General features: G+C 44.4%; 1 protein-coding gene across 2 annotated transcripts; it reads right to left on the reverse strand.

Annotated features, from left to right (window-relative positions):
* Nucleotides 1–3090: 3090 nt before the first annotated feature.
* Tmem248 (transmembrane protein 248) lies at nt 3091–22417 on the reverse strand. 2 transcript variants are annotated; one of them, XM_045143718.1, is made up of 7 exons: nt 22242–22417; nt 13736–13912; nt 12462–12747; nt 9903–10053; nt 8369–8552; nt 6329–6472; nt 3091–5684 (listed from the first exon to the last, which is right to left on the reverse strand). In XM_045143718.1, the coding sequence occupies exons 2-7, from the start codon at nt 13892–13894 to the stop codon at nt 5664–5666; spliced, it is 945 nt and encodes a 314-aa protein (XP_044999653.1). In that variant the 5' UTR covers nt 13895–13912; nt 22242–22417; the 3' UTR covers nt 3091–5663. The 2 variants fall into 2 exon arrangements, with proteins under 2 accessions (XP_044999653.1, XP_044999652.1); XM_045143717.1 differs by lacking the exon at nt 22242–22417 and adding an exon at nt 22003–22159.
* Between the last annotated feature and the right edge of the window lie 1232 nt (nt 22418–23649).

Raw genomic sequence — 23649 nt, forward strand, 5'->3', positions numbered from 1 at the left:
ACTTTGAATTAGAGGCTAGGGAGTACAGACTGAGTTCCAAGTCAGCCTGGTCTAGAGACCCTACCTGGGGAGGAAAAAAAAAAAAAAAAAAAAAGGTATTCCATCCAGCCACTGCTGTTATAGACAAAAGGCAAGAAAAAGTGAAGAGTGGAGACAAACAACCCACTAAAGTGTCAACTTTAACACTTCCTGAACTTTGAGGCTGACCTGACCCCAGCAGGAGGATGCTACAGGGAAAGGACACAAGACTGTGCCCACTGAAAACATACAGAACGCATCTTTTTACCTTACAGGATGCTGTCAATCGCAACAAAGACCATGTGTGCAGGGGCTCAGGAGACCCAGAGCAGGCTGGGGGTTTGCTGCTCAGGGTTCATGTATACCTCAGGAAAGGTATCTTTTAAAATATATATATAAGCCAGGTGTGGTGGCACACGCCTTTAATCCCAGGGAGGCAGAGGTAGGAGGATTGCCATGAGTTCAAGGCCACCCTGAGATGACAGTTAATTCCAGTTCAGCCTGGACCAGAGTGAGACCCTACCTCAAAAAACCAAAAAATTTAAAAACAATAAAATAATTTAAAAAATAAAATATATATGTATTTTTTAGCCAGGCATGGTGGCACATGCCTTTAATCCCAGCACTTGGCAGGCAGAGGTAGGAGGATCGCTGTGAGTTCAAGACCACCCTGAGACTACAAAGTGAATTCCAGGTCAGCCTGGACTAGAGACCCTACCTCGAAACCCCCCCAAAAAAAAAAATTATGAGAAAGAAAGTAATGGTATCTTACTAGTTTTCATTTTATTTGAGAGTAAGTGGCAGATGGAGAATGGGTGGCCAGGGCCTTCAGCCTCTGCAAACAAACTCCAGACACATGCACCACCTGTGCATCTGGTTTACATGGGTCCTGGGGAATCAAACATAGGTTTTTTGGCTTCACAGGCAAACACCTTAACTGCTAAGCCATCTCTCCAGCCCTGGTATCTTTAAAAAAAAAAAAAAAAAAAATCACTTACTTCCAAGCAGAAAGAGAAGATAAAGAATAGGCACACCAGGGCCTCCAGCTACTGCAAATTCCAGATGTATGCACCACTGTGCATGTAGCTTTATGTGGGTACTGGGAAACTGAACCCAGGTTATTGGGCTTTGCATGAAAGCATCTTAACTGCTGAGCCATCTTTCCAGCCACAGGAATGGTATCTTTACAATCCCTTATCTTTCAGTGTCTCTACTGGTCTGGTTTTAATTTTTTATTTTCTAGTATGGTGCTGGAGATGGAACCCCACCCCAGGGCCTAGTACAGGCTAAAAGAAAACTCTACCCTAAGTTACACCCCCAGCCCTTCTCTAGAGAGTTCTAAGTAGATGCTCTATTACTGTGTAAGAGACCTCTGAATTGAAATATTCCTTCCTGAAGGAAGCTGTAGTGGTTCAGGAAGTCAAGTCTAGGAGACCTGAAATTTAAAAGTTCATACTCTCTCACACTTAAAAAAAAAAGAGGGGGTGAGGCTAGAGAGATAGCTTAGCAGTTAAGGCACCTGCCTGTGAAGCCTAAGGACCCATATTCACTCTGTTTCCAAATCCCACATAATGGCTGGAAAGATGGCTTAGCGGTTAAGTGCTTGCCTGTGAAGCCTAAGGACCTCAGTTCAAGGCTTGATTCCCCAGGATCCATGTAAGCCAGATGCACAAGGTGGTACATGCATCTGGAATTCATTTGCAGTGGCTGGAGAACCTGGCGTGCCCATTCTCTATCTACCTGTCTCTTTGTCTGTTGCTCTCAAATAAATAACCAACCAAATCCCATGTAAGCCAGATGCAGGAAGGTGACACAAGCACAAGGTCACACAAATGCACTAGGTAGTGCAAGCCTCTGGCACTGCGGTGGCTGAGGCCCTGGCACACCAATTCTTTTTTTCTTCTTTTTTTTTGGTTTTTCGAGGTAGGGTCTCACTCTAGCCCAGGCTGACCTGGAATTCACTATGGAGTCTCAGGGTGGTCTCGAACTCATAGCAATCCTCCTACCTCTGCCTCCTGAGTGCTGGGATTAAAGGCGTGCGCCACCACGCCCGGCTCAATTCTTTTTTTCTTAAAAAAAAAAAAAAAAAAAGTTTTAAAAGTTTGCACACTCCTCAAGGTTACATGAATGCTTAACTTTGACCAATGTTAATTAGAAATTGAAACATTCCCTCCTGAAGAGAGGACGCTCTGGAGACTCAGAAAGTAAGCAGGTATGAGAAAAGGTTGCAAGACCTTTCCCTGAAGTCATAGAAAGGGAAACCTGCTTGGGGAGGAGACTGTGATTGAGCTGCCTGCAGGGTTTGCAGCTGGCTCCAGAGATACAGCTGCTGTGAGTCATCACCTATGCTGGGCTGGGCTTTGGGTGATGCTGCTCCCTTTGAGTTATTCATGGCTCCTATTAGCAACCCCTCACTCTGCTCTGTAAATAATCCCAATAAACACATTGCTTCCCCAAAACTGGTTTTGGTACAATTGTACTTTGATCTGCCATCTGTGCCCTAGATGGTGAAGAGACATGGGTTTGTGTCACCCCAGGGGAAAAGTTCCCTGTGATTATCTGCCACTGAGCCATGCCCCCAGTCCCTCACTGAAGGATTCTAGGCAGGTGCTCTGCCACTGAGCTGTACTCCTAGCCATTTCTGTCTTCTGGCAGTTTGGAGGGACAGGTCTGTGAGTGCGAGGTCTCAATACACTACAAGAGGCTTTGTGCTGTCACAGAGAAGCCCCATGGGCTAGGAGAGGCCACCTTAACAAGAAGCACTACCACTTCTCATCCTTACCATAGGTTATACTTCCAAAGAATGGGCTTCACAAAACTGGGGGCTGAAGAGGTGGCTTAGTGATTAAGGCATAAGGACCCAGATTTGATTCCTCAGTACCCATGAAAGCCAAATGCACAAAGTGGCACATACATCTGGAGTTTGTTTGCAGTGGCAACAGGCCCTGACACATCCACCCTCTCTCTAATAAATAAACAAAATATATTTTAAAAATTAACCAACATGTTCATTGCCTGTGTTCTTCCCATAGAAGATACCCAACAGACTAGAGGAAAAGAAGACAAGGCCAATAAATCCAGATGTTTTATTCTGTAAAGCACATATGCACATACTCCAAACATGGAAAATTAACAAGGGAAGTGATGCCATCACAGATCAGCTAGTGACTCTCATGCAGCAAGGGACGGGAAATGGATCCGCTGCCCTCGCACCCCACAGTGCCTTCAGGAGGGCTGAAACACTGGGAGGCTGAATCCCTACAACATCGTCAGAGAAAACGCAACAGAAACGGCGGGTTCCTAACGAGAAAAACTTACACACAGAATCAAAACTGATTCAAGTCGTATCATACAGCGACAGGACAAAAGGAAAAGGAAAGAGATCAATATGATCTGAAACAACCATCTCATAGGGAGTTGCTGACCTTTGACTGGACCTCCAGTCCAAGATGCCTGAGGATGAGCCAGTGCTGCTGCAGGGGATCATCCCCAAATGGCCAGCGGGTCACTGTCTGTGACATTCTTCCAATCCTGAGGTCCACCAGCAAGAAACAGCTGAGGACTGGGCCATGTGTGTTCCTGAGACAGACATCTCTTCAGGTCCTAGACCCCTTCCTCACCCAGTCTGTGGCCGTCTCTTCCCTCAGCCTCCTCCATCCACCCAGCCTGCTATGGTGAATGCTAGATTTTAAAGTGTCTGGCCTCAGAATTTTGGTACTTCCCCTCCTCATGCCTAACCCTATTCCTCCCCAATGTACAAATTCCAGCCACTGCCTGTAATTGAAAGAAGGGTGACTTAATAGCAATATAAGCTGGATTGAACAAACCAGTGAAAGTGACTTTTCCCACTCATTTTCCTCTTATTCTGCCACCTACAAATCTATCCTTGTAACTCCATTCCAATGGGATTTTGTTAATCAGTAGCAGCTTAATCTGAAATTTGATGGTCCCAAGGACACTAATGTTTCTTATAGTCAAGCCAAATGGCTCTTTCTCAATCTTGTCTAATAGGGGTCTCAAAGTCTCTGAAGTGAAAACTAAATGGAATTCATAGTAAATTAGCCATGTTGTATGTAATTCATATCATACAAAAATGACCCTGGGTAGACAGCCATGATTAGTGCCCTTGAAACATACTAAGGAGTGGGGGGGATACTAATATATTACAAAACTTCAGTGATTACTTTAGCAATCATACTGTTTTCCACTTAAGAATGCCCGGGATAAAACACAACCAAAACATTTCAGAATGCACAAGGTAATTCTAATTGAGACAAACTACAGACCTAAAGTTACAGAACAGCAGGCAGTTATGTCTAAGGATTTTTTCTTTTGTTTCTAGGGAACAGGCCTTGCTAGATAGCCCGGGCTGGCCTGGAACTCTTGACTCTCCTTGCCTCAGCCTCTGAGAGCGGGGATTATGGGCACAACAGCATGTCTATAACACAACATGGGAGAAAATAAGAATCATTAATCATTGAGTTATTTAAGGCAAAATGATGTAACAAAAAACAGTAAGAACACAAGTAACAAAACCACTGGAAAATACATGATGCATAATTGTCTTAAAGGGAAAATGAGACAGTGAGAGAGAGATAAGCAAGACGCTTTAGTTTTGTTTGATGAACAGCAAATCAGAACTGTAGCTTCCAACTTTACACTACACACCTAGTAGCTGCCATCTTCCTTTTGAAGACTTGTTAGGTGTATAAAATAAATGCAAGATTGAAAAAAGAAATTCATCCTCTTTTCTAAAACAGAAAGAATAAAAACACGTTTCATGACAATCATTCCCTCCATACTACTACCTGCATTCAAAAGGGAGACTGTGCTGTGACCCAACTGCAGAGCTGTTAACTGAATTTTTAAGCCCTTCTGAGTGAGGAAGTTATTTTCACTTTTGTAACACAGGAAGGAGGTAACAGAGGAAAAGACCAATGCAAACAAAATTAAGTTCCTCAGTGTCCATGTGGAAAATGAAAGGTCACATAGGTGACTTTTAAATACTTAACCTTTCACTCAGAATAAAAGCACACATCTGTCCTAACTAGAGGAGTATTAAAATGTGACTATTTTATTTTTTCTTAAAAAAATAAAAATACTCAAGATAGTATTTTTCCTTGCAAGCAAAATGAAAAAAAAAAGGTATTACTGTCATTACTATGATTATTAAGCCACAGACACATGAAATCCACAAAATGGATTTGTGGCTTCTGAAACGCAGTATCTATCAAAGGTGCAGACTGTGTCAAACATTGCACACATGGGCCACAAAGGAGCCACAACCAACCTCACCCACCCATGAGATGCACTTGTGACCTCGGTACAAACATGAGCTACTCTGCTCCAGCAAGATCCACAAATCCCCCCAGCGCTACACGGAAAGATCCCAAGTCCACAGGCCCCCAGTGAAGATGACAAGGGTGACGGGCTCAGGCTACACCCAGGGCAAAGCACGTGCATCAATGGACCAGTTTCCAGATCAATTTTTATAAATATGTACAAATCAGTTACAGGCACTTGAAATGTCTTTGGCTGGAATAACCCAACATTGCAAGATTGTGTATTCACAGAGTGACCAGGCCCTGGCTGGCTCAGCAGGCAACGATCATGGTTCTCAGTCTCAGAAAAACGGAGCTGTGGGATTAGGCTTCAGCCAAAGCCACCTAGAAGACAGCAAGTGGGTCCCTCAGTTAGACAGGGGGCTGTCCTCACCATGTACATCTGTCATGCAGGGAAGTTAAAAGACATAAGAAAACAATTTCGCACAACCCTAAAAGTCTGTGAGATCTGTAGAATTAACTGTGCCCCTGAGACCCGCACCCTATGCCTTTTCCCGCCACTACTTAGACCTTATAACCTCCTCCACCCCCCCCCGAAAAAAAAAAAAAAGAATTAACTGTGTGTACTCAGCAACAACTATCCTTCTAATGCAAGTGGAGGAGGGACGTAGCCCACCCAGGGACAGTGGTTCTCCAAAGGGAATATGACAACAGCTGTCAAGGTCTTTACTTTAAGACAAGGTCTCTCTATGTAGCCAGACAGGCCTCAAACTTATGATCCTTGTACCTCAGCCTCCAGAACGCCAAGATTATAGGAGAGCACCACCACAGTACCTTTTACCAGCTAATGTGTTTGGTTATGGTTGAAAATCCAACACTGTAACTTAGGCTGAGGGTAGTCACCTCATGGAAAGTCAGGGACTCATTTCTTGGAGGAAAAGGGTGACTCACAATAAATGATAAATGGCAAGCTGAGTATTTCTGAATACTGAGACCTGTTTCAGGGCCAGATCCTGCTTACCACTCACCTTCTCAGGACAAAATTCAGGATTGCTCTGACGTAATTTGCTGGGCCTGCCTTTGATAACAGCATAGCAAAACATCGTTATCACCATCACGAAGAGGAAGTAACTGGTGTGCATGAGATGCAAATTTATTAATGAACGGTCATCCTAAACATGTAAGAGGAAAACCAGAAGATATACTCGATTAATGAGCAACTACAATTGAAGCAGGACTCTCAAAACCTAGAACTACAGCAACTTTATTTTGTTTATTACAGAAATTGAGCCCATGGCCTCACACATGCTAGACAAATGCTCTTTCACTATATCCCCAGCCCCAGTATTAATTTTTTTCCTACCAATGTTAATCAAACTGTACAGAAGTCTCTCTCCCAAACTACACACCTAGCTCTTATTCAGAAGACATGGGTTTCTGATAGGTCTCAGGGATCACCTACTTCTTCCTCTACTGTGGCTTCTGCACGCCCATACTACCCAAACCCCACCAGGCTGTCTTCTCCAGTGATGCCTCAGTAGTTTGTCCTTATTCCCCACTCATCTTTACAACACCTGACTCTGATGGCCTTCAGCTGTAAGGCCAACAGCCTGTGCCTGCTCTCCCGGGCTACTCTCCCACCAGCTTCCTGGCTTCCTTTGGCCTCTATGTTGGCCATTCCTGAGTGCCTAAGCTAAATGTGGTTCAGACTGCACTCATTCCCATGATCTCCTACACACAATCACAGTGCTCCAGTGCAGAAGAGACCCAGGCATGCTCCCACTCCCTTTTTTCCCTTCACTTCCTGAATCTCCAGTGTGTATGACATGGGCAATGTGCTCCCTGCTTTCACACAGAGAGCAGGCAGCAGACCAGTCTTCTTGCAACACTGCTTTACAAATGCCAAACACAGGCCATCTGTCATGGTCCTCCCAAGGAGACAGGCCTCAGCTCAGGGCTCTGGAATCTGACCTTTACATTCCATTTATTCATCCCAAAGCCAGGGCTCATCCTTGCACCCCTTTGACCTACCAACTTCCTCAGCCAGATACAGATTATACAGGGAAGGAGAAAGAGCCAAAGGAAATGCAGAGAAATCCACCTAGCACATTCAGAAAAGTAAAGACACTTAAAAGATGTCAGTACAGCCTGGTGGCACAAGCCTTTAATCCCAGCACCAAAAACCAAAAGAAAAAAAAAAGAAAGAAAAGATGTCAGTATAGAGAGCTCAAGTCTTAAGCTAATCAGATCATGTGCCAAACTCAGTAGGAACATTTTCTTCCCCTTCCCCTTCGTTAAGCTAAATCCTACTCAGGACTCAATATCTAGCCAAAGATTCAACTCCTGGGCTGAAAATGGCGGCACACACCTGTGATTCCAATACTGTGGAGGCTGTGGCAGAAGAATCACAAATTCTAAGCCAGCCTGGGCTACAGAGACTTTGCCTCAAAAACAGAAAAAAGAGCTGGGCATGGAGGTTCACACTTTTAATACTAGTACTCGGGAGTCAGAGGTAGGAGGATCACAATTAAAACAGAATGAGTCCCAGGTCAGCCTTGGCTAGAGTATGACCTTACCTTGAAATTAAAAAGTAGACAGCCAGGCGTGGTAGCACACACCTTTAATCCCAGCACTCGGGAGGCAGAGGTAGGAGAATCACCATGAGTTTGAGTCCACTCTGAGACTACACAGTGAGTTCCAGGTCAGCCTGGGCTAGAGCAAGACCCTACCTCAGGGGGAAGAAAAAAAAAAGACCCACTTCCTTCTACAACCTTCTTTTACCTTTTGAACTCCAATGGCACTAGTTATTGTGCCACAAATGGTCATATGCATACAAGACCACACATCGTGTCCTATAATCCCTGCCAATTAAGAACATACGTCACTACTGCTGAGCAAAACAGAAAACAAAAACAAGACTTTCATAGCTAGCAGGTGGCATGATTTTCCGAGGCTCTGCTCTTTCAGACCAACTAGAAACCCAGAGTAGCTGGAACTAAGCTAACCCAAGAAGTAAATACACCTGCATGCACATGCGCATGCACAGAAAGAAGGCTTTTCTCACTTACATCTGGAACAATAACGGTGAGCTTGGGATTTAGTGCATGGTACACTTTTCCGATGGCCCCCTTGTAACACCAGAAAGGATTGTAGTCTTGAGCATACTTTGTGTTAGCATCTCTGGCAGTTGTGAAGATCTTATACCAGAGTGTGGCATTGCTGTATGTGTCAGGAACACAGTGTGGTGGCTGTCTGTAGAGGAAGCAAGGGAGAGACCAGCTCCGTGATCTGAGACTTTACCTGGGTTTCCCACGGCACAACACTGAAGAAGGTAACATGCAGAAAGACAGTATCACATTCCTTTGGGATAAACACCTTTATATTTTCAGTTAGAGGGTCATTTGCTGTTGTTCTGAGACAAGGTTCCATATAGAATAGGCTACATAATGAGTTTGAAGGTAGCCTGAATGACACAGGACCTTATCTCAAACAAAACAAACAAAACTTTAAAACTAACTAGGAGGCTGGGGAGATGGCTCAGCTGTCAAAGGCATTGCTTGCAAAACCTGCTAGCAGCCCACATTTAATTCACGAGCCATCCGTATAAGGCTGAACGAGCACTTGTTTACAGCAGCAAGAGGTCTTGGCATGCCCATACATACAAGTAAATAAATGAAATTTTTTAAAATAAAAAACAGGGGCTGGAGAGATGGCTTAGCAGTTAAGCCATTTGCCTGCAAAGCCAAAGGGCCTCGGTTCAATTCCCCAGAACCCACGTAAGCCAGATGCACAAGGTGGCACATGCGCCTGGAGTTCGTCTGAAGTGGCTGGAAGCCCTGGCACACCCATTCTCTCTCTCTCTCCCTGTGTCTCTCTCTCAAATAAATAAATGATAAAATATTTAAAAATAAATAAATAAAAATAAAAACACTTTAGGGGGCTGGGGAAAAGACTAGACATGTAACAGCACTTGCCAGACAAGCACGAGAGCCTTAGACTCTCTAAGTTCAACTTCCAGCACCCATGTAAAAAGCTGGGTGTGTCTATGCACACCTGTAACCCTAGAACTATGGAGAGTGGAGATGAGAGAACCACTGGGGTTTGCTAGTCAGCCAGTCTTAATGCAAAAAAAAAAAAAAATATGGCAGTTCCAGGTTGAGAATCAATCTCAAGATAAAGTTGAAATGTATTAGAGGAGGACACCGAACATTCTCCTCTGGCCTCTGTACATACATACACACATAAATACACTATCCATACACATACCACACTACACACTTTCTAGGCGACAGAGAGGAACCAACATTATCTTTAGGCATCCCTAGTTGTAGGTCACTCTCAGAGGAGGCACGGCTCTTCCTTTCCTGAGACACAGGTAGGAAAAGAAGCCTAAGAGCATGTAACAGCAACCAGATGTTAACTGCCCTACTGAGGCACTAGCTTTCTCACTGTCATATGCAGTTCTGCATTTAGAATTACACATTAACCTTAAGTACTCCTTAGAATAGGTCTAGCTAGTGAAAATCCATGAAGGCTCCCCTGCCACACCCATGGCACACAGGAGCATCCCATACATATCCACAGAGCCCAGGACACACTTACACAGTGACAGGGAAGACGCCAGGAGCGGCTGTGAGGGTCATGCAGGCTGTGAACACCACCTGCTCACAGTGACCATGGAGAGCACAGTCATCAGAACTCCATGCAGCAGGCAGGGTGAAGGTGATATTTATCTCCTCGTGAGCTTGTCTGCCTATAAAGGAGAGTCACAGGCAAGAGGCCATCTATTATTCACTGGTATTAAGTGAATCCTGAAGTCAAACCCAACTAGCTGCACACTTGCCTTGTGGGATTTCTAGAACTGCCGTTCTAATTCAGACTGCAAGTCCTGCTCAACTTGGTGGTTCAGAAAAGAGACCACTTTTCTGCCAGGACTCGAGATGCCAGGACAGGGACCAGCAGTGTCAAGTGGGCTGGGTAGTGACCAAGGCTTTTACAGTTGTGAAGCATTCTTACACTCTACCTGAAATCTACCACTACTTCACAAATGTGACCAGAGGTCTAACAGAAGAGATCCTATACTAGCAAGTGAAGCTTAAACTTAACCAAGACATTCTACAGGCACATCTCAGATCCAAGTGCTGCCAGGGAAACTCACAAATCACCTGTGGCATGATTACCACAGAATAGCTGTCCACTCTAACAGCCCGTAGGAAATATGAAGGCACTGACCAACTGCTCTATGGAGTTGACAGAAAAATTTTGGGGAACCAAAGGAATGAAAGTTACTCTTCTAAGGCCTAAGCCTCTCATATGAATGAAACCTTTCTAGATTCATCCAGCTCCCAAGAAACACATCTACCATGTCAGGGAGTTAATCAAAGGGTGTGTATTCCATGGTTTAAAGATGTTTACTTTTCATATTATTCAACAAGTGCTTACAAAACTTTTTCTTTGTAGCAGGAACTATTTTAAGTTCCTGATTATATATTAATTCATCATGTGGTTTTGGGGTTTTTTTGGTTGTTGTTGTTTTGAAGTACTGGGAATTAAATCCATTGCCTCCAGTATGCTAGGCAAGCTCTCTACTGCTGCCACACCCCAGCCACCCACTGGGAGAGTCTAGACAGGTGCCTTACCCCTAAGCCACGCCCAGCCCCTCACTGAGGGATACTAGGCAGGTGCTCTACTGCTCAGTCATGCCCCTACATCTCACTGGAGGAGTCTAGGTAACAATGCTGCAATGAGCTACAGCACCAGCCACTAAACACCAGGGATATGTATATCTCCACCTTCCCAGCACTGGGATTAAAAGTGTGGGCTACTCCTGTTTTTCTGTTTTCTCTTGGTTTGGTTTTTCAAGGTAGAGTCTTACTCTAGCTGAGGTTGACTTGGAATTCACTATGTAGTCTCAGGGTGGCCTTGAACTCACTGATCCTACCTCTGCACACACCCACCCCCCCAAGTGCTGGGATTAAAGGTGTGCACCACTGCACCCGGCGGCTTTTTTTTTTTTTAATATGAGTTTTAGGTGTCTAATTCAGGTCCTCATTCATTTTATTTATTTGAGAGAAAGAGGCATATAGAGAGAAAAAATGGGTGTGCCAGCCTCTCTAGTCACTGCAAATGAGCTCCAGATGCTATGTGCCACCTTGTGCAACTGGCTTTACATGGGTACTGGGGAATCGAACCTGGGTCCTTTGGCTTTGCTAGCAAACACCTTAACAGCTAAGCCATCTTTAGAGCCCTCAAGTCTTCATTCTCACAAAGCAAACACTTTACTAGCTGAGCCATCTCTCCAGCCCCTTAACTTTTTGTAATAGGTATATATGTTTTATGCATTTATAACATACTTTTTGGTATGTAGATGATGCAGCTCATCAATAACTCTTTTGTTTGGTTGGGGGGGTGGTTCAAGGTAGAGTCTCACTCTAGCCCAGGCTGACCTGGAATTCACTCTGGATTCTCAGGCTGGCCTTGAACTCACAGCAATCCTCCTACCTCTGCCTCCACAGTGCTGAGATTAAAGGCATGTGCCATCATGCTCAGCTGTCTATTTTTCACTGTCACAAATCTTTAAGAACATTAAAAATAAAATGTTCAAGTGGAATATGTAGTTCAAATCTATGTTGGTAAAAGGTCAATTGTGCTACAACCAAAGTACAGATACAGGTCTTACTTTTTTTTTTTTTTTTTTTTTTTCAAGGTAGTGCCTTAGTCTAGCTCAGGCTGACCTGGAATTAGTTTCAGGGTGACCTCAAACTCATGGCGATCCTCCAACCTCTCCCTCCTGAGTGCTAGGATTAATGACATGAACCACCATGTCCAGTTCCTTACAATTTTTTAGACTAGCTGTCTCCTTTTCCTCTGTGCCCCTGCCCCCCATGTTGTGGATGGAACCCAGGGCCTAGCACCCGCTAACCAAGTGCTCTTCTGCTGAGCTGAGCCTCTAGCATCCCCAGTCCTCACTCTGGCTAGCTTTCACTGAGGGGCTACTGCACCATGAAACAGAAGACCTTTCTATCATGTGGTTCAAGTTCAGCAAGAGTGGTAACAGAGGCAAAAATAAACCACACCCACGAGTACATCCACACCTCACTAACACTGTTTTTCCCAGTTGCTGCCTAATAACTGTGGAAGGAAAGCAGCTGATATACACACCTGACAGTCCAATCTGATGTCCTAGGATGGTAGAGTACAGGTGAGTAACATTGCGAGAGTACCCTCCAAAGGGCTTGAGAGGGTCGAGAGTCAGGGTAATTGCCACTGAGATGTTAACAGGGCCTGATTCCTCCAGGGTCTGGGGGACCTGGGTGGATACTCGGACCTGCCCACTGGTCATGGTGCTTTCTGGGGTGGTGGTGTCATTGGAGAGGTGCTTCAGTGTTTCGTTTTCCGATACACAAAAGTCCAAATCATTAAACCGTAGCAGAAATGTATTCCAATCCTTTGGCAAAATGAAGAGAGAATCAGGTGTAAGTCACATTATGACCCTCAGTGTAGCATCATGTAATTCAGAGTTGATTATTCAAACAACAGTCACAATACAGCCATTACCTTCCCACACTGACACAACAGGGTGACTTTCCTAATCCCTTTCACACCCATAACCTAAAATATACACTACATTGGCATTAATTCTTTTGTGTGTGTAGTGTTTTTGAGATGGGGTCTCACTCTAGCCCAGGCTGACCTAGAATTCACTATGTAGTCTCAGGGTGGCCTTGAACTCATGGTGATCCTCCTACCTCTGCCTCCCAAGTCCTGGGATTAAAGGCATGTGCCACCATGTCTGGCTTCTAAATATATATATATATTTTTTACTATGGCTGTCTTTTTGTTGTTGTTGTTGTTTGTTTTCAAGGTAGGGTCCCACTAGCTCAGGCTGACCTGGAATTCACTATGTAGTCTTAGGGTGGCCTCGAACTCATGGCGATCCTCCTACCTCTGCTTCCCAAGTACTGGGATTAAAGGCATGCACCACCACGCCCAGCCAGGGGTTCAATTCTTTAGTACCCATATAAAGCCAATTGCACAAAGTGATGCACGCATCTAGAGTTTATTTGCAGTGGCTGGAAGTTCCTGGTGTGCCCACTTCCCTTCTCCCTTCCCCTCCTCTTTCTGCTTGCAAATAAATAAAAACATCTAACATACACACAGAGGCTGGGAAGACAGTTCAGTGAGTTAAAGGTGCTTGCTCACAAATCCAGGTTCATTTTCCCAGCCACCCATATAAAGCCAGACAGGCATACATTTGCAGTAGCAAGAGATCCTAGTGTGTCCATACACACATATACAAATAACTTTATTTTTTAAAATTAAAAATAAATACTAATCTTTCTCATTAGGAGCAAAAAGTTACAACCCAAAAAGAAAAAAAATTATCCCTCCCTCTCTACAAGATCCACTCAGTCTGAGAAATCAGAATACTAAACCTCTGCCATTTCTGGTGACTTGATCTCCTTGATTTTGAAGAAGTAGCCCAGGGTCAGGAAGGCTATGGCCATAGCACTGACACTGATCATGAAGACCACCAGCGGAGGCCGGCTGCTGATGTACAGCTTCAGGTTCTCCAGAGGGTTGATGATGATCATTATTCTCGTCAGCTGCACCTGAAGCAAATGCATTACAAGGCAATGTAAGCTGGACCAACTTACCAGAAGGAAAGCCATAATGCTCATATTTGTTTCTGTATCACTGTTAGGTGAAGAAAAATATGGTCAATTTGAAAAATGTCTGCTCAGTAAATTCATTCAAAAGACTCCTTAGAAGAGGCCAGGCATAGTGGCACACAGCTAAAATCCCAGTACTTGAGGTGGCCACAGGAGATCAAGGGTTCAAGGTCATGCTCAACTACACAGCAGAGTTCAAGGGCAGCCTGGACTACATGAGACCATCTCAAGCACACACACACACATTATATTATCTATTATTACTATTAGCTTATGAAGAAGCAAGATTTTTTTGAGGAGTGGTCTTCCTACCTCAGCTTCCCAAGTGCTGGGATTAAAGGTATGTTCCACCACGCCCAGCTATTCCCAGCTTTCATATTACTAATAAATGATAAGTAAAGTATAGGCTGATATCTCATTCTCCTTGACTGTGTGTATTCCATATATAAATAGATAAAGATCTGTTCACTGACAATTTTTAAGAACAATGTGAATAAGAAATAGAGAACCACTTGTGTCTGGCAAGTTGTTTGGTTTTTGGTGGGGCTATCTTCCCTATTTCATGTTCTTTTTTTAAAATGTCTACAAATCTGTTTCCCATTTCTGTTGTCAGTTTTGGTAAGATGTATCAGAAGAAATTATTTTATATTGGTTCTTAAACTTTATGTCACAGTATTATTTTGTGATTTGTCCAATGTACTTGTTTGTTTTTCAGTACAGATGTTCTTCAATTCATATTTATGTGGTGTTTTTTTCTGTATTTTCAAGGTAAGGTCTCACTCTAGCCCAAGCTGACCTGGAATTCACTATGTAGCCTCAGGGAACTCATGAAGACCCTCCCGCCTCTGCCTCCCAAGTGCTGGGATAAGAGGCCTGTGACACCACACCTGGCTCATACTTATGTTTTCAAAGAACGAGTATTTGGCTCAATAGTTTGACTAGATTATTTTCTATTTCAGCAATTTCTACATTATTTTCCCAGTGTAGGGGATGAAATCTGGGGTCTATCACATGCTAGGCCACTGAGGTACACCCTCAATCCTATACTTTTTTTTTTATGTTTTTGTATCTGCTTTACTTGGACATACTCAGCTGTGTCTTTCTTTTTTTATTAGTTGGAATCTTGGCCCACATTTTATTTTCTAATGTAAATATTCCAGAACATAGCCCTGCTCCATCTGCAATTCTTCCTCACAACATTTGCACTACTATATCCCATAGCATATCCTGCTTTTTTTTTTTCCAAAACATGACAGGTTGAGAATTACATCTTCCCTCCATATCCATGTGCCCACTGTCTCTCCATTTACCACACACATCCCACATGCCTAAATCTGAACTGTTCTGCTTTCCTGAAAAGCTGGCTCTTCCTAGATTGTCACTTAAATCTAAACTACAGGAAGCATCCTCCCTGACTTCTTCAGACAGGGGTTCCTGCTATGCAGCCCTAAATTCACAATTCTTCTGTCTCAGCCCCCTTTAGTGCTACGATTACAGGCCTACCAATATGCCAAACAAGAAATATATTTCATAAGGGACTGTGGAGATGGTTCAGTGGTTAAAGGTGCTAGTTTGCAAAACCACAGGACCCAGGGTCCAATTCCCCAGCCACACACAGGGTGCACATGTCTGGAGTTCATTTACAGCAACAAGAGACCCTAGCATGCCAATTTATTCTTTTTTCAAGGTAGAGTCTCATTCTAACCCAGGATCACTTGAAATTTGCTATGTAGTCTCAGGCAGGTCTTGAAATCACAGCCATTCTCCTACCTCTGCCTCCCCAGTGCTAAGATTAAAGGTGTGCACCATCTCGCTCTGCTTCTCTCATAAATAAATTATATAAATACGTATATGCACTACCATGCCTGGCTAAAAATATATTTTTTAAAACATTCCATTTTATGTGCTACACATGGTGGCAGCCTTAAACTTGGTATGTAGCTGAAGCTGACCTTGATCCTGCTGCCTCCATCTAGGACTACTAAGATTACATGGTGCTGAGGTTGCCAGTGTGTCACCAAACTTAGCAGTAAGAGCATTTTTTTTTTTCTAGGTAGGGTCTCACTCTCAGGCTGACCTGGAATTCACTCTGTAGTCTCAGGATGGCCTCGAACTCATGGCAATCCTCCTACCTCTATCTCCCAAGTGCTGGGATTAAAGGCATGAGCCACCACGCCTGGTTCAAAGACATAATTCACAAACTCAATATTCTTTTCTATCATTCACAATCATCTCCAAATAAGAAATAAGAACTAAATAAATTTATGAATTTCTTTACTGTACAAAGAGTTTTGTAATCTTTGCAATGGTAAGTTTTACTTTTCATTAAAGAATATATTAGGGCTGGAGAGATGGCTCAGCAATTAAGGCACTTGCTTACAGTGTCTAATGGCCTGAGTTCGATTCCCCAGCAGCCATGCAAGACCATATGCACAAAGTGAAGCATGCATCTGGAGTTCATTCACAGCAGCAAGGGGCCCTGGTGCACCCATTCTCTCTCCTTAAAAAAATATATTGGGGGGGGTTCAAGGTAGAGTTCTCTCTCTTGTCCCAGCTGACTCAGAACTCACTAGGCAGTCTCAGAGAGACCTGGAACTCACAGTGACCCACCTACCTTTGCCTCCCAAATGCTGGAATTAAAGGCATGAACCACCACACCCAGCAAAAACCTACATACAGCCAAATGCACAAAGTGGTACATGTGTCTGGAGTTCGTTTGCAACAGGTAGAAGCCCTAGCATGCCCATTTTCCACCCCTCTCTCCTTGGAAATAAAGAAAGAAAGAAAATTTAAAAATAAAAATAAAAAGAGCCAGACGTAGTGGTAGACGCCTTTAACCCCAGCACTCGGGAAGCAGAGGTAGGAGGATTGCCATGAGTTCCAGGTCACCCTGAGACTACACAGTGAATTCCAGGTCAGCCTGAGCTAGAGTGAGACTACCTCAGAAAAACCAAAAAGCTAATTAAATAAGTAAAAAGAATATACTGGGCTGGAGAGATTGCTTAGCAGTTAAGGTGCTTGCCTGCAAAGACAAAGGACCCAGGTTCAATTCCACAGGATCCACATAAGCCAGATACACAGGTGGCGCATGTATCTGGAGTTCACTTGCAATGGCTGGAGGCTCTGGCACACCAATTCATTCTCATTCTCTGCCTCTTTCTCTCACTCTCTCTCTCAAGTAAATAAATAAATAATAAAATACTTTTTAAAAAGAATATATTGTGAGTTCTGTTGAGGAAAAGGAAAAGAAAGTAATCATCCCAATTCTAGTGACAGTCCTGCTAGAAACCAGTATGGAGAGAAAGGAGCAGGCTGGGAAGCTGCCATGCTGAAAGGCACAGAAATTGAGGTACACAAGATAGCCTAGAAAAGCAACTGCACAGGTACAGAAGGCACAAGTGAAAGTCACCAGTACATGACCTAGCTAGAGTGCCTAGACAGCATGGTTAAACTACAGATGGTGACCTAAGCAAGCTCAAACAATACAAAGTTTCTGGAACACAAGTTCCTTACAAGGAGATGAAGAGGCAGAAAGAATGTCTGAGCCAAAGGAAGGGCAGAACTCCTTACGTGCTCCTCCAGACACAAAATGGCCTGGATATCCATGACCTCACAGTGCCTGACACTACCTACACAAGACCATCATAATAGGAATGAAAGATCATGACATCAAAATAAAAGAGAGACTGATTGAGAGGGCAAGGAGATATGGTGGAAAGTGGAGTTTCAAAGGGGAAAGTTGGGGGGGGGATTACCATGGGATATTGTTTACAATTATGGAAGTTGTCAAAAAAAAAAAGAGATGAAGAGGCTGTGGGATACTTTCTTGAGAGCCACATGACCATTCCTATCAACAGTTAACCCTAGCACATGTCTGCTTCTATCATTCTATGTCTAAAAACTTAACGATGCTGAAAACAAAGATTTAACTGATGAATTGCTTGCCTTAGCTGTGTTTAAAATTAAAAAAAAAAAAAAAGTCTAAGGATAACAGCTCAGTTCACAGTGTTAGCTTATAATGCAAAGCCCTGGATTCAATCCCAGCCACAAACCCAGAAGTGGTGGCACACACCTGTAATGCCAGCACTCAGGAGGCCGAGGTAAGAGAATCTCCAGGAGCTCAAAACCAGCTACACAGTGAGCTTTACATCTACAGATCTGCCTTGGTTAGACACTGCCTCATAAAAATAAAATAGAAAAACTAGATATCCAACAATACAGGGGACTGTTTAAATAACATATAGTATCTCAGAAGGAAAACTACATGTGCAAGCCCCTACATGAGAAATGTGAACAGTGGTGGTGAGCTCTAACTAGCAAAATAGCATGAACCTTCTTTCAAAAAATTTTCTAGCCAGGCATGGTGGCACACACCTTTAATCCTAGCACTCAGGAGGCAGAGTTAGGAGGATCACCATGAGTTCAAGGCCACCCTGAGAAGACACAGTAAATTCCAGGTCAGCCTGGGCTAGAGTAAGACCAACCTCAAAAAAAAACAATAAATAAATAAAATAAAAGAGTCTAGTCTAGGCATAGTGGTGCACGCTTTTAATCCCAGCACTTGGGAGGCTGAGGTAGAAAGGTAGCTGTGAGTTCAAGGTCCGTCTGAGACTACAGAGTGAACTCCAGGTCAGCCTGGGCTAGAGCAAAACCCTACCTTGAAAAATCAAAAACAAAGCAAATTTCTAATGGAGCTGAAGATATGGCTCAATGAAGAAACCACTCACCATGCAAGTAGGAGGGCTTGAGTAGGAGGCAGAGTATGGCAGACCACCTATAAACTCAGGAGGCAGAGACAGGGGACCCCCTGGGGTAAGATGGCTAGCTACATTATCTAAATTGGGGAGTTCTGAGTTCAAGTGAGAGGCCCTGCCTCGGTAATAAGGAAAGGGGGAATGGAAGGAAAACTCCCAACATGAACCTCTAACATCCACACTTATCAAAGTTAATTTTCCATGAATATTTGGTTTGCTTAAAAAAAAAAACCTTTCCTCTATATCCCTTTCTTTTTTGTTTTTTGAGGTAGGGTCTCGCTGTAGCCCAGGCTGACCTGGAATTCACTATGGAGTCTCAAGGTGGCCTCAAACTCACGGTGATCCTCCTACTTCTGCCTCCCGAGTGCTGGGATTAAAGGTGTGCACCACTATGCCCGGCTTCCTTTCTTCATTTTAAGTGGAGTGTCAGGGTAATAACCAAGTTTACAAGCCTTTACATAGTAAATGGGATTCTGCAGTGTGTCAATACTGACCAAAATGTCCTACAGGTCCTCCATGCCTGGTACCATGTCACCTATCAGGACTATATGTTCTCTGATGCAGGAGATGGAGCAGTGGGTAGAGAGGGAAGAAGGGTGGAAAAGAAGCATGAAATAGTGAAGGTGGTGCACTCCTGCGAGTGTCTAGAGAAAGAGGAACAGGGAAGACAGAGAGGGCCCGGACAGAGCTACGTTCCAGAACTATGACATGGCATTCTGTTTGAATGTCATCATGGAAACAAAACGCAGACACCAAAATGATTTTCCCAACTGTTAAACCCAGACAGGAACGACAGTCAGCATCCTTTATGTTGTCCTTAAAATGAGGTAAGCTCTGTTTTGTGCCATCAGCTGCTTAATAGAGTCAAATAAGTCTTAGAACAGAGAAATACAACAGCAGTCAGACAAGGGCAGAATGTTTTTCTCTTCTCTTTACTTCAGTGTTTAACCTGTAACCAGCTGCCTTGCTAATATGGAAAGGCCCAGCTGACCCTGGCTTCCTCATCCCAAGCTATTTCTGAAGGTTCCCAATCCTCTTGATCTTTGTAGACATAGTTGGATGAAGTTTCTCTCATCCTAACCATCACAAAATCCATAACAGCTGGTACATCCCTATGGCAATTCCCAGCTGCATTTTATAGCCTCCTGTTCTCTCAGTAGGTTGTGGGCAGAAATTTGATTTGGGCTTAGCTCTCTCCTCCACAGAGCAGCTGCAGCTAGAGTCCACAGCATCAACATTTGATGACCTCCATCCATACCTAATGCCAGCCCAGATTCCAGTCTGCCTGAATCAGATCACAGAAAACTTTCTCAGTTTACCACCTCCTTACTCCTACAGTCAGTAAGTACCCTTGGAATCTCAAAGTATCTTTTAGGTGTACCACAAGCCTACTTTTTCAAGAATCATTAGGTAATAAGAGGAAATGGGAAGGAAATCTCTGACTGGTTTCCACTCCTGAAGGCAGCAACCACCTACAACAAAAAGCCTACTTATGCTCAGATTCCAAGCTGGGGAGAAAAAAAGGCACTATAGGTAGAAAGCAGTTATCAAAGACTCACACCACTAGCCTTTGAGTTTTGCTTCCCACTACCTCCCACAGAGGCTCACCACTGAAACAAGAAAGTAACAATTCAGAGAGAGCTAGTCTTTCCAAAGCTGACCCCAAAGCTAACCAACCCACCACCCAGGGAGGGCTGTACTTACTCTTCCTAGAAAACTAAACTCACATTAGATTTTACTCCACAAAGCTGGCCCCCTCACCAGCTGTCTAACAGGACACTCTGATGACATTCAGACAATCCAAAACAACAAAACAGATCTAATTTTATTCCTTAGGTTTGGTTGTTGTGCTTTTTTTTTTTTTTTTTTTTTTTTTTTTTGAGACAAGTTCTTGCTATTTAGCAAGCTGGCTGGCTTTAAACCCACTAGGTAGCCCAGGCTGACCCTGAATCCCTGATCCTTGTGCTTCAGTCTCCCCAGTGTTGATGTTAAAAGTGTAAATCATGCAGCTTCCCCCCTCATGGTTTTTTTTTTTTGTTGTTTGGTTTGGTTTGGTTTTCTGAGTTAGGGTTTCACTCTAGCCCAGGCTGACCTGGAATTCACTATGTAGTCTCTGGGTGCCCTAAGACTCATGGTGATTCTCCTACCTCTGTCTCCCAAGAGCTAGGATTAAAGGTGCACCACCACGCCAGGCTTGTTTTAAGACAAGGTCTCACTATACAGTCCTGGCTGGCCTTAAACTAACAGCAAGATCCTTTTATTTTAAAAAAGTAATTTTAAAAAACAATATTCTATTTCCAAACTTAGCACAGTGGTACAAACCTGTGATCTCAGCACTGGGTTGTCTGAGGTAGAAAGATCAGGAGTTCAGAATAGCATGGGCTACATAGCAAGACCTTGTCTCAAAAGAATAAAAAAGGTAATTAATTAAATGCTACTATTTTGCTTCCAAACTAGCCATGATGGTATAAACTTATCATCCCAGCAGAGGGGACATAGAGGCAGGAAGATGAGGAACTCAAGGCTAGCCTAGACTCCATGAGACCATGTCTCACAGATTCTAAAGGAAAAAAAGAAGGAAATAACACCATTCTATTTTTCAGCTCAGCATGGTGCCACACACCTGTGATCCTAGCACTGAGGAGCCTGAGGCAAAGGAATCAGGAGTTGAAGGCTAGCCTAGGCAATATACCCAGGTCAACCTGAGCTACATGAGACCATGTCTCAGATTCAAGGAAAAAAATATAAATATTGTATATAACACACACACACACACACACACACACACACACACACACACACAACACTATTCCATTTTCAAGCTTGACACAGTAGTAAACACTTGTCATTCCAGCACTGGGGAGGTGGATCAAAAGTTCAAGGCCAGCCTAGGCTATTTAAGACTTTGTCACAAAAACTCAAAAGCTAAAACAATTTATGTGTGCGTGGCTTTTTTTTTTTTTTTTAACTATTCTATTTTCAAGCCTGGTATGGTGGTACACACCTGTCATTCCAGCGCTGAGGAGGCAGGAGCAGAACGATTAAGGGTTCAAAGAAAGCCTGGGCTATGTGAGGCCCTGCCTCAAAAGAATGCATACATATATACGCACTATTCTGTTTTCAAACAAGTAACCCTGTCATCTCAGCACCGGTGAGTCTGAAACAGGAGGATCAGAAATTTAAAGCCAGCCTGGACTACACAGTGAGTTCGAGGACAGCCTGGGCTACACACGGACCCTGTCTCAAGGATTTCAAAAGCTAAAATAAAAAATATACCACTATTCAGTCTTCACCGCTTCTTCACGTGCGTGGCTCCCTCCCACCTTCTTTCTTTCTGCGCACGGGGAACTATGGCCAACAGCTCCCACGAGTCAAAACAAATGGCAAAGGAGTCGAAGGCTCCCGGGCGGGATTGCACTTGGGAGCAGGCCGCACACGAAGGAGCGCGGCGCCGACCCGACCCGAGGCCGCCCCGAGCCGCCGCCCGCCCTCCCAGGCCCGCAGCCCCGGCTCACCCGGCCGGGCCGGGCCGGCTCTCGGTGGCCGCGCTGGGCTCACTCGCGGCGGCGCGCGGCGGGGCCGGAGCCACCAGGCTGCACCATCCTCCCCGTCCCTCCGGGGACTGCGTGCGGCTCCTTCTGGGCCGACGCGAAGACCGGAAGTGAGCCCCGAGCTTGCCACCGCAACGCCGGCTCCCCTCAGGCTCCGGCGGCCGTGGTTTCCGGGTGAAAAATGAAGAAACGCGTCACTGCCAACACTGCCGCGACTTCTGACCCCGGGCGCCCGATGGTGGCGCGGACGGGACAAAACTCCTCAAGCGCGAGAGTTAGAGACGTTCCTTTTCATTGGTTGGATTGTGTGTGTGAATGAAGGCGTGCGTGATACACGTTCGCGGATTTCCTGTGCGCCTGCGTACGACGTGTCTGTTAGTGGATCTGCGTGCCTGTAGCATGATGTGTAAAGGGAATGGGGGACATGTTTTTCTTTTGGGCCAAACCAACAAAAATTGTTCCATACTCCTGAGTGTATATTAAAACTTTGGCTCAGGGCTGGGGAGATGGCTTAGCGGTAAAGGCGCTTTCCTGTAAAGCCTAAGGACCCACATTCGACTCCCCAGTGCCCACGTTAACCAGATGCACATGGTGGCTCATGCATCTGGAGTTCCTTTGCAGTGGCTGGAGACCCTGACACTCCCATTCTCTCTCTCTGCTTCTTTCTCTCAAGTTAACAATTTTTTAAAAAATATTTTTGGTCACTTTTTATTTATTTATTTGAGAGCGACAGACAGAGAGAAAGACAGATAGAGGGAGAGAGAGAATGGGCGCGCCAGGGCTTCCAGCCACTGCAAACGAACTCCAGACGCGTGCGCCCCCTTGTGCATCTGGCTAACGTGGGTCCTGGGGAACCGAGCCTCGAACCGGGGTCCTTAGGCTTCACAGGCAAAAGCTTAACCGCTAAGACATCTCTCCAGCCCAAGTTAACAATTTTTTGAATAAATAAATAAAACCTTGACTCACAACCCATCCTGATCACAACCCAAACAATCTGGAAATAACACCCAAGTGACTTTCTATCCCACACTTTCACTCCCACTTGCCCTCTTTACTCTTGACCGCGGTGAGTAGGTTGGATGTAAACCACTTGTTTCATGGGTGAAGACTTTCAGTTGGGGACATAAAAACTGTTCTGGAGGGCTGAAGAGATGGCTTAGCGGTTAAGCACTTGCCTGTGAAGCCTAAGTACCTCGGTTCAAGGCTCTATTCCACAGAACCCATGTTAGCCATATGCACAAGGGGGTGCGAGCGTCTGCAGTTCGTTTGCAGTGGCTGAAGACCCTGGTGCCCCATTCTCTCCCTCTTGCTCTCTGTCTCTCTCTCTCTCTCTCTCTCTCTCTCTCTCTCTCTCTCTCTCTCTCTCTCCGCC

The sequence above is a fragment of the Jaculus jaculus genome, chromosome 2, assembly GCF_020740685.1.
Source record: "Jaculus jaculus isolate mJacJac1 chromosome 2, mJacJac1.mat.Y.cur, whole genome shotgun sequence".
In the NCBI taxonomy this organism is placed as follows: Eukaryota; Metazoa; Chordata; class Mammalia; order Rodentia; family Dipodidae; genus Jaculus; species Jaculus jaculus.

What these genes read in the sequence shown, in the direction of transcription:
- Tmem248 (XM_045143718.1), bottom strand. Translation starts at nt 13,894, where the DNA reads ATGATCATCATCAACCCTCTGGAGAACCTGAAGCTGTACATCAGCAGC. An exon ending in AGTCACCAGAAATGGCAGAG is followed by an intron (nt 12,748 to 13,735) that starts GTTTAGTATTCT and finishes ATTTTGCCAAAG; the next exon opens with GATTGGAATACATTTCTGCT. An exon ending in TCACCGTTATTGTTCCAGAT is followed by an intron (nt 6,473 to 8,368) that starts GTAAGTGAGAAA and finishes TTACATGTTTAG; the next exon opens with GATGACCGTTCATTAATAAA.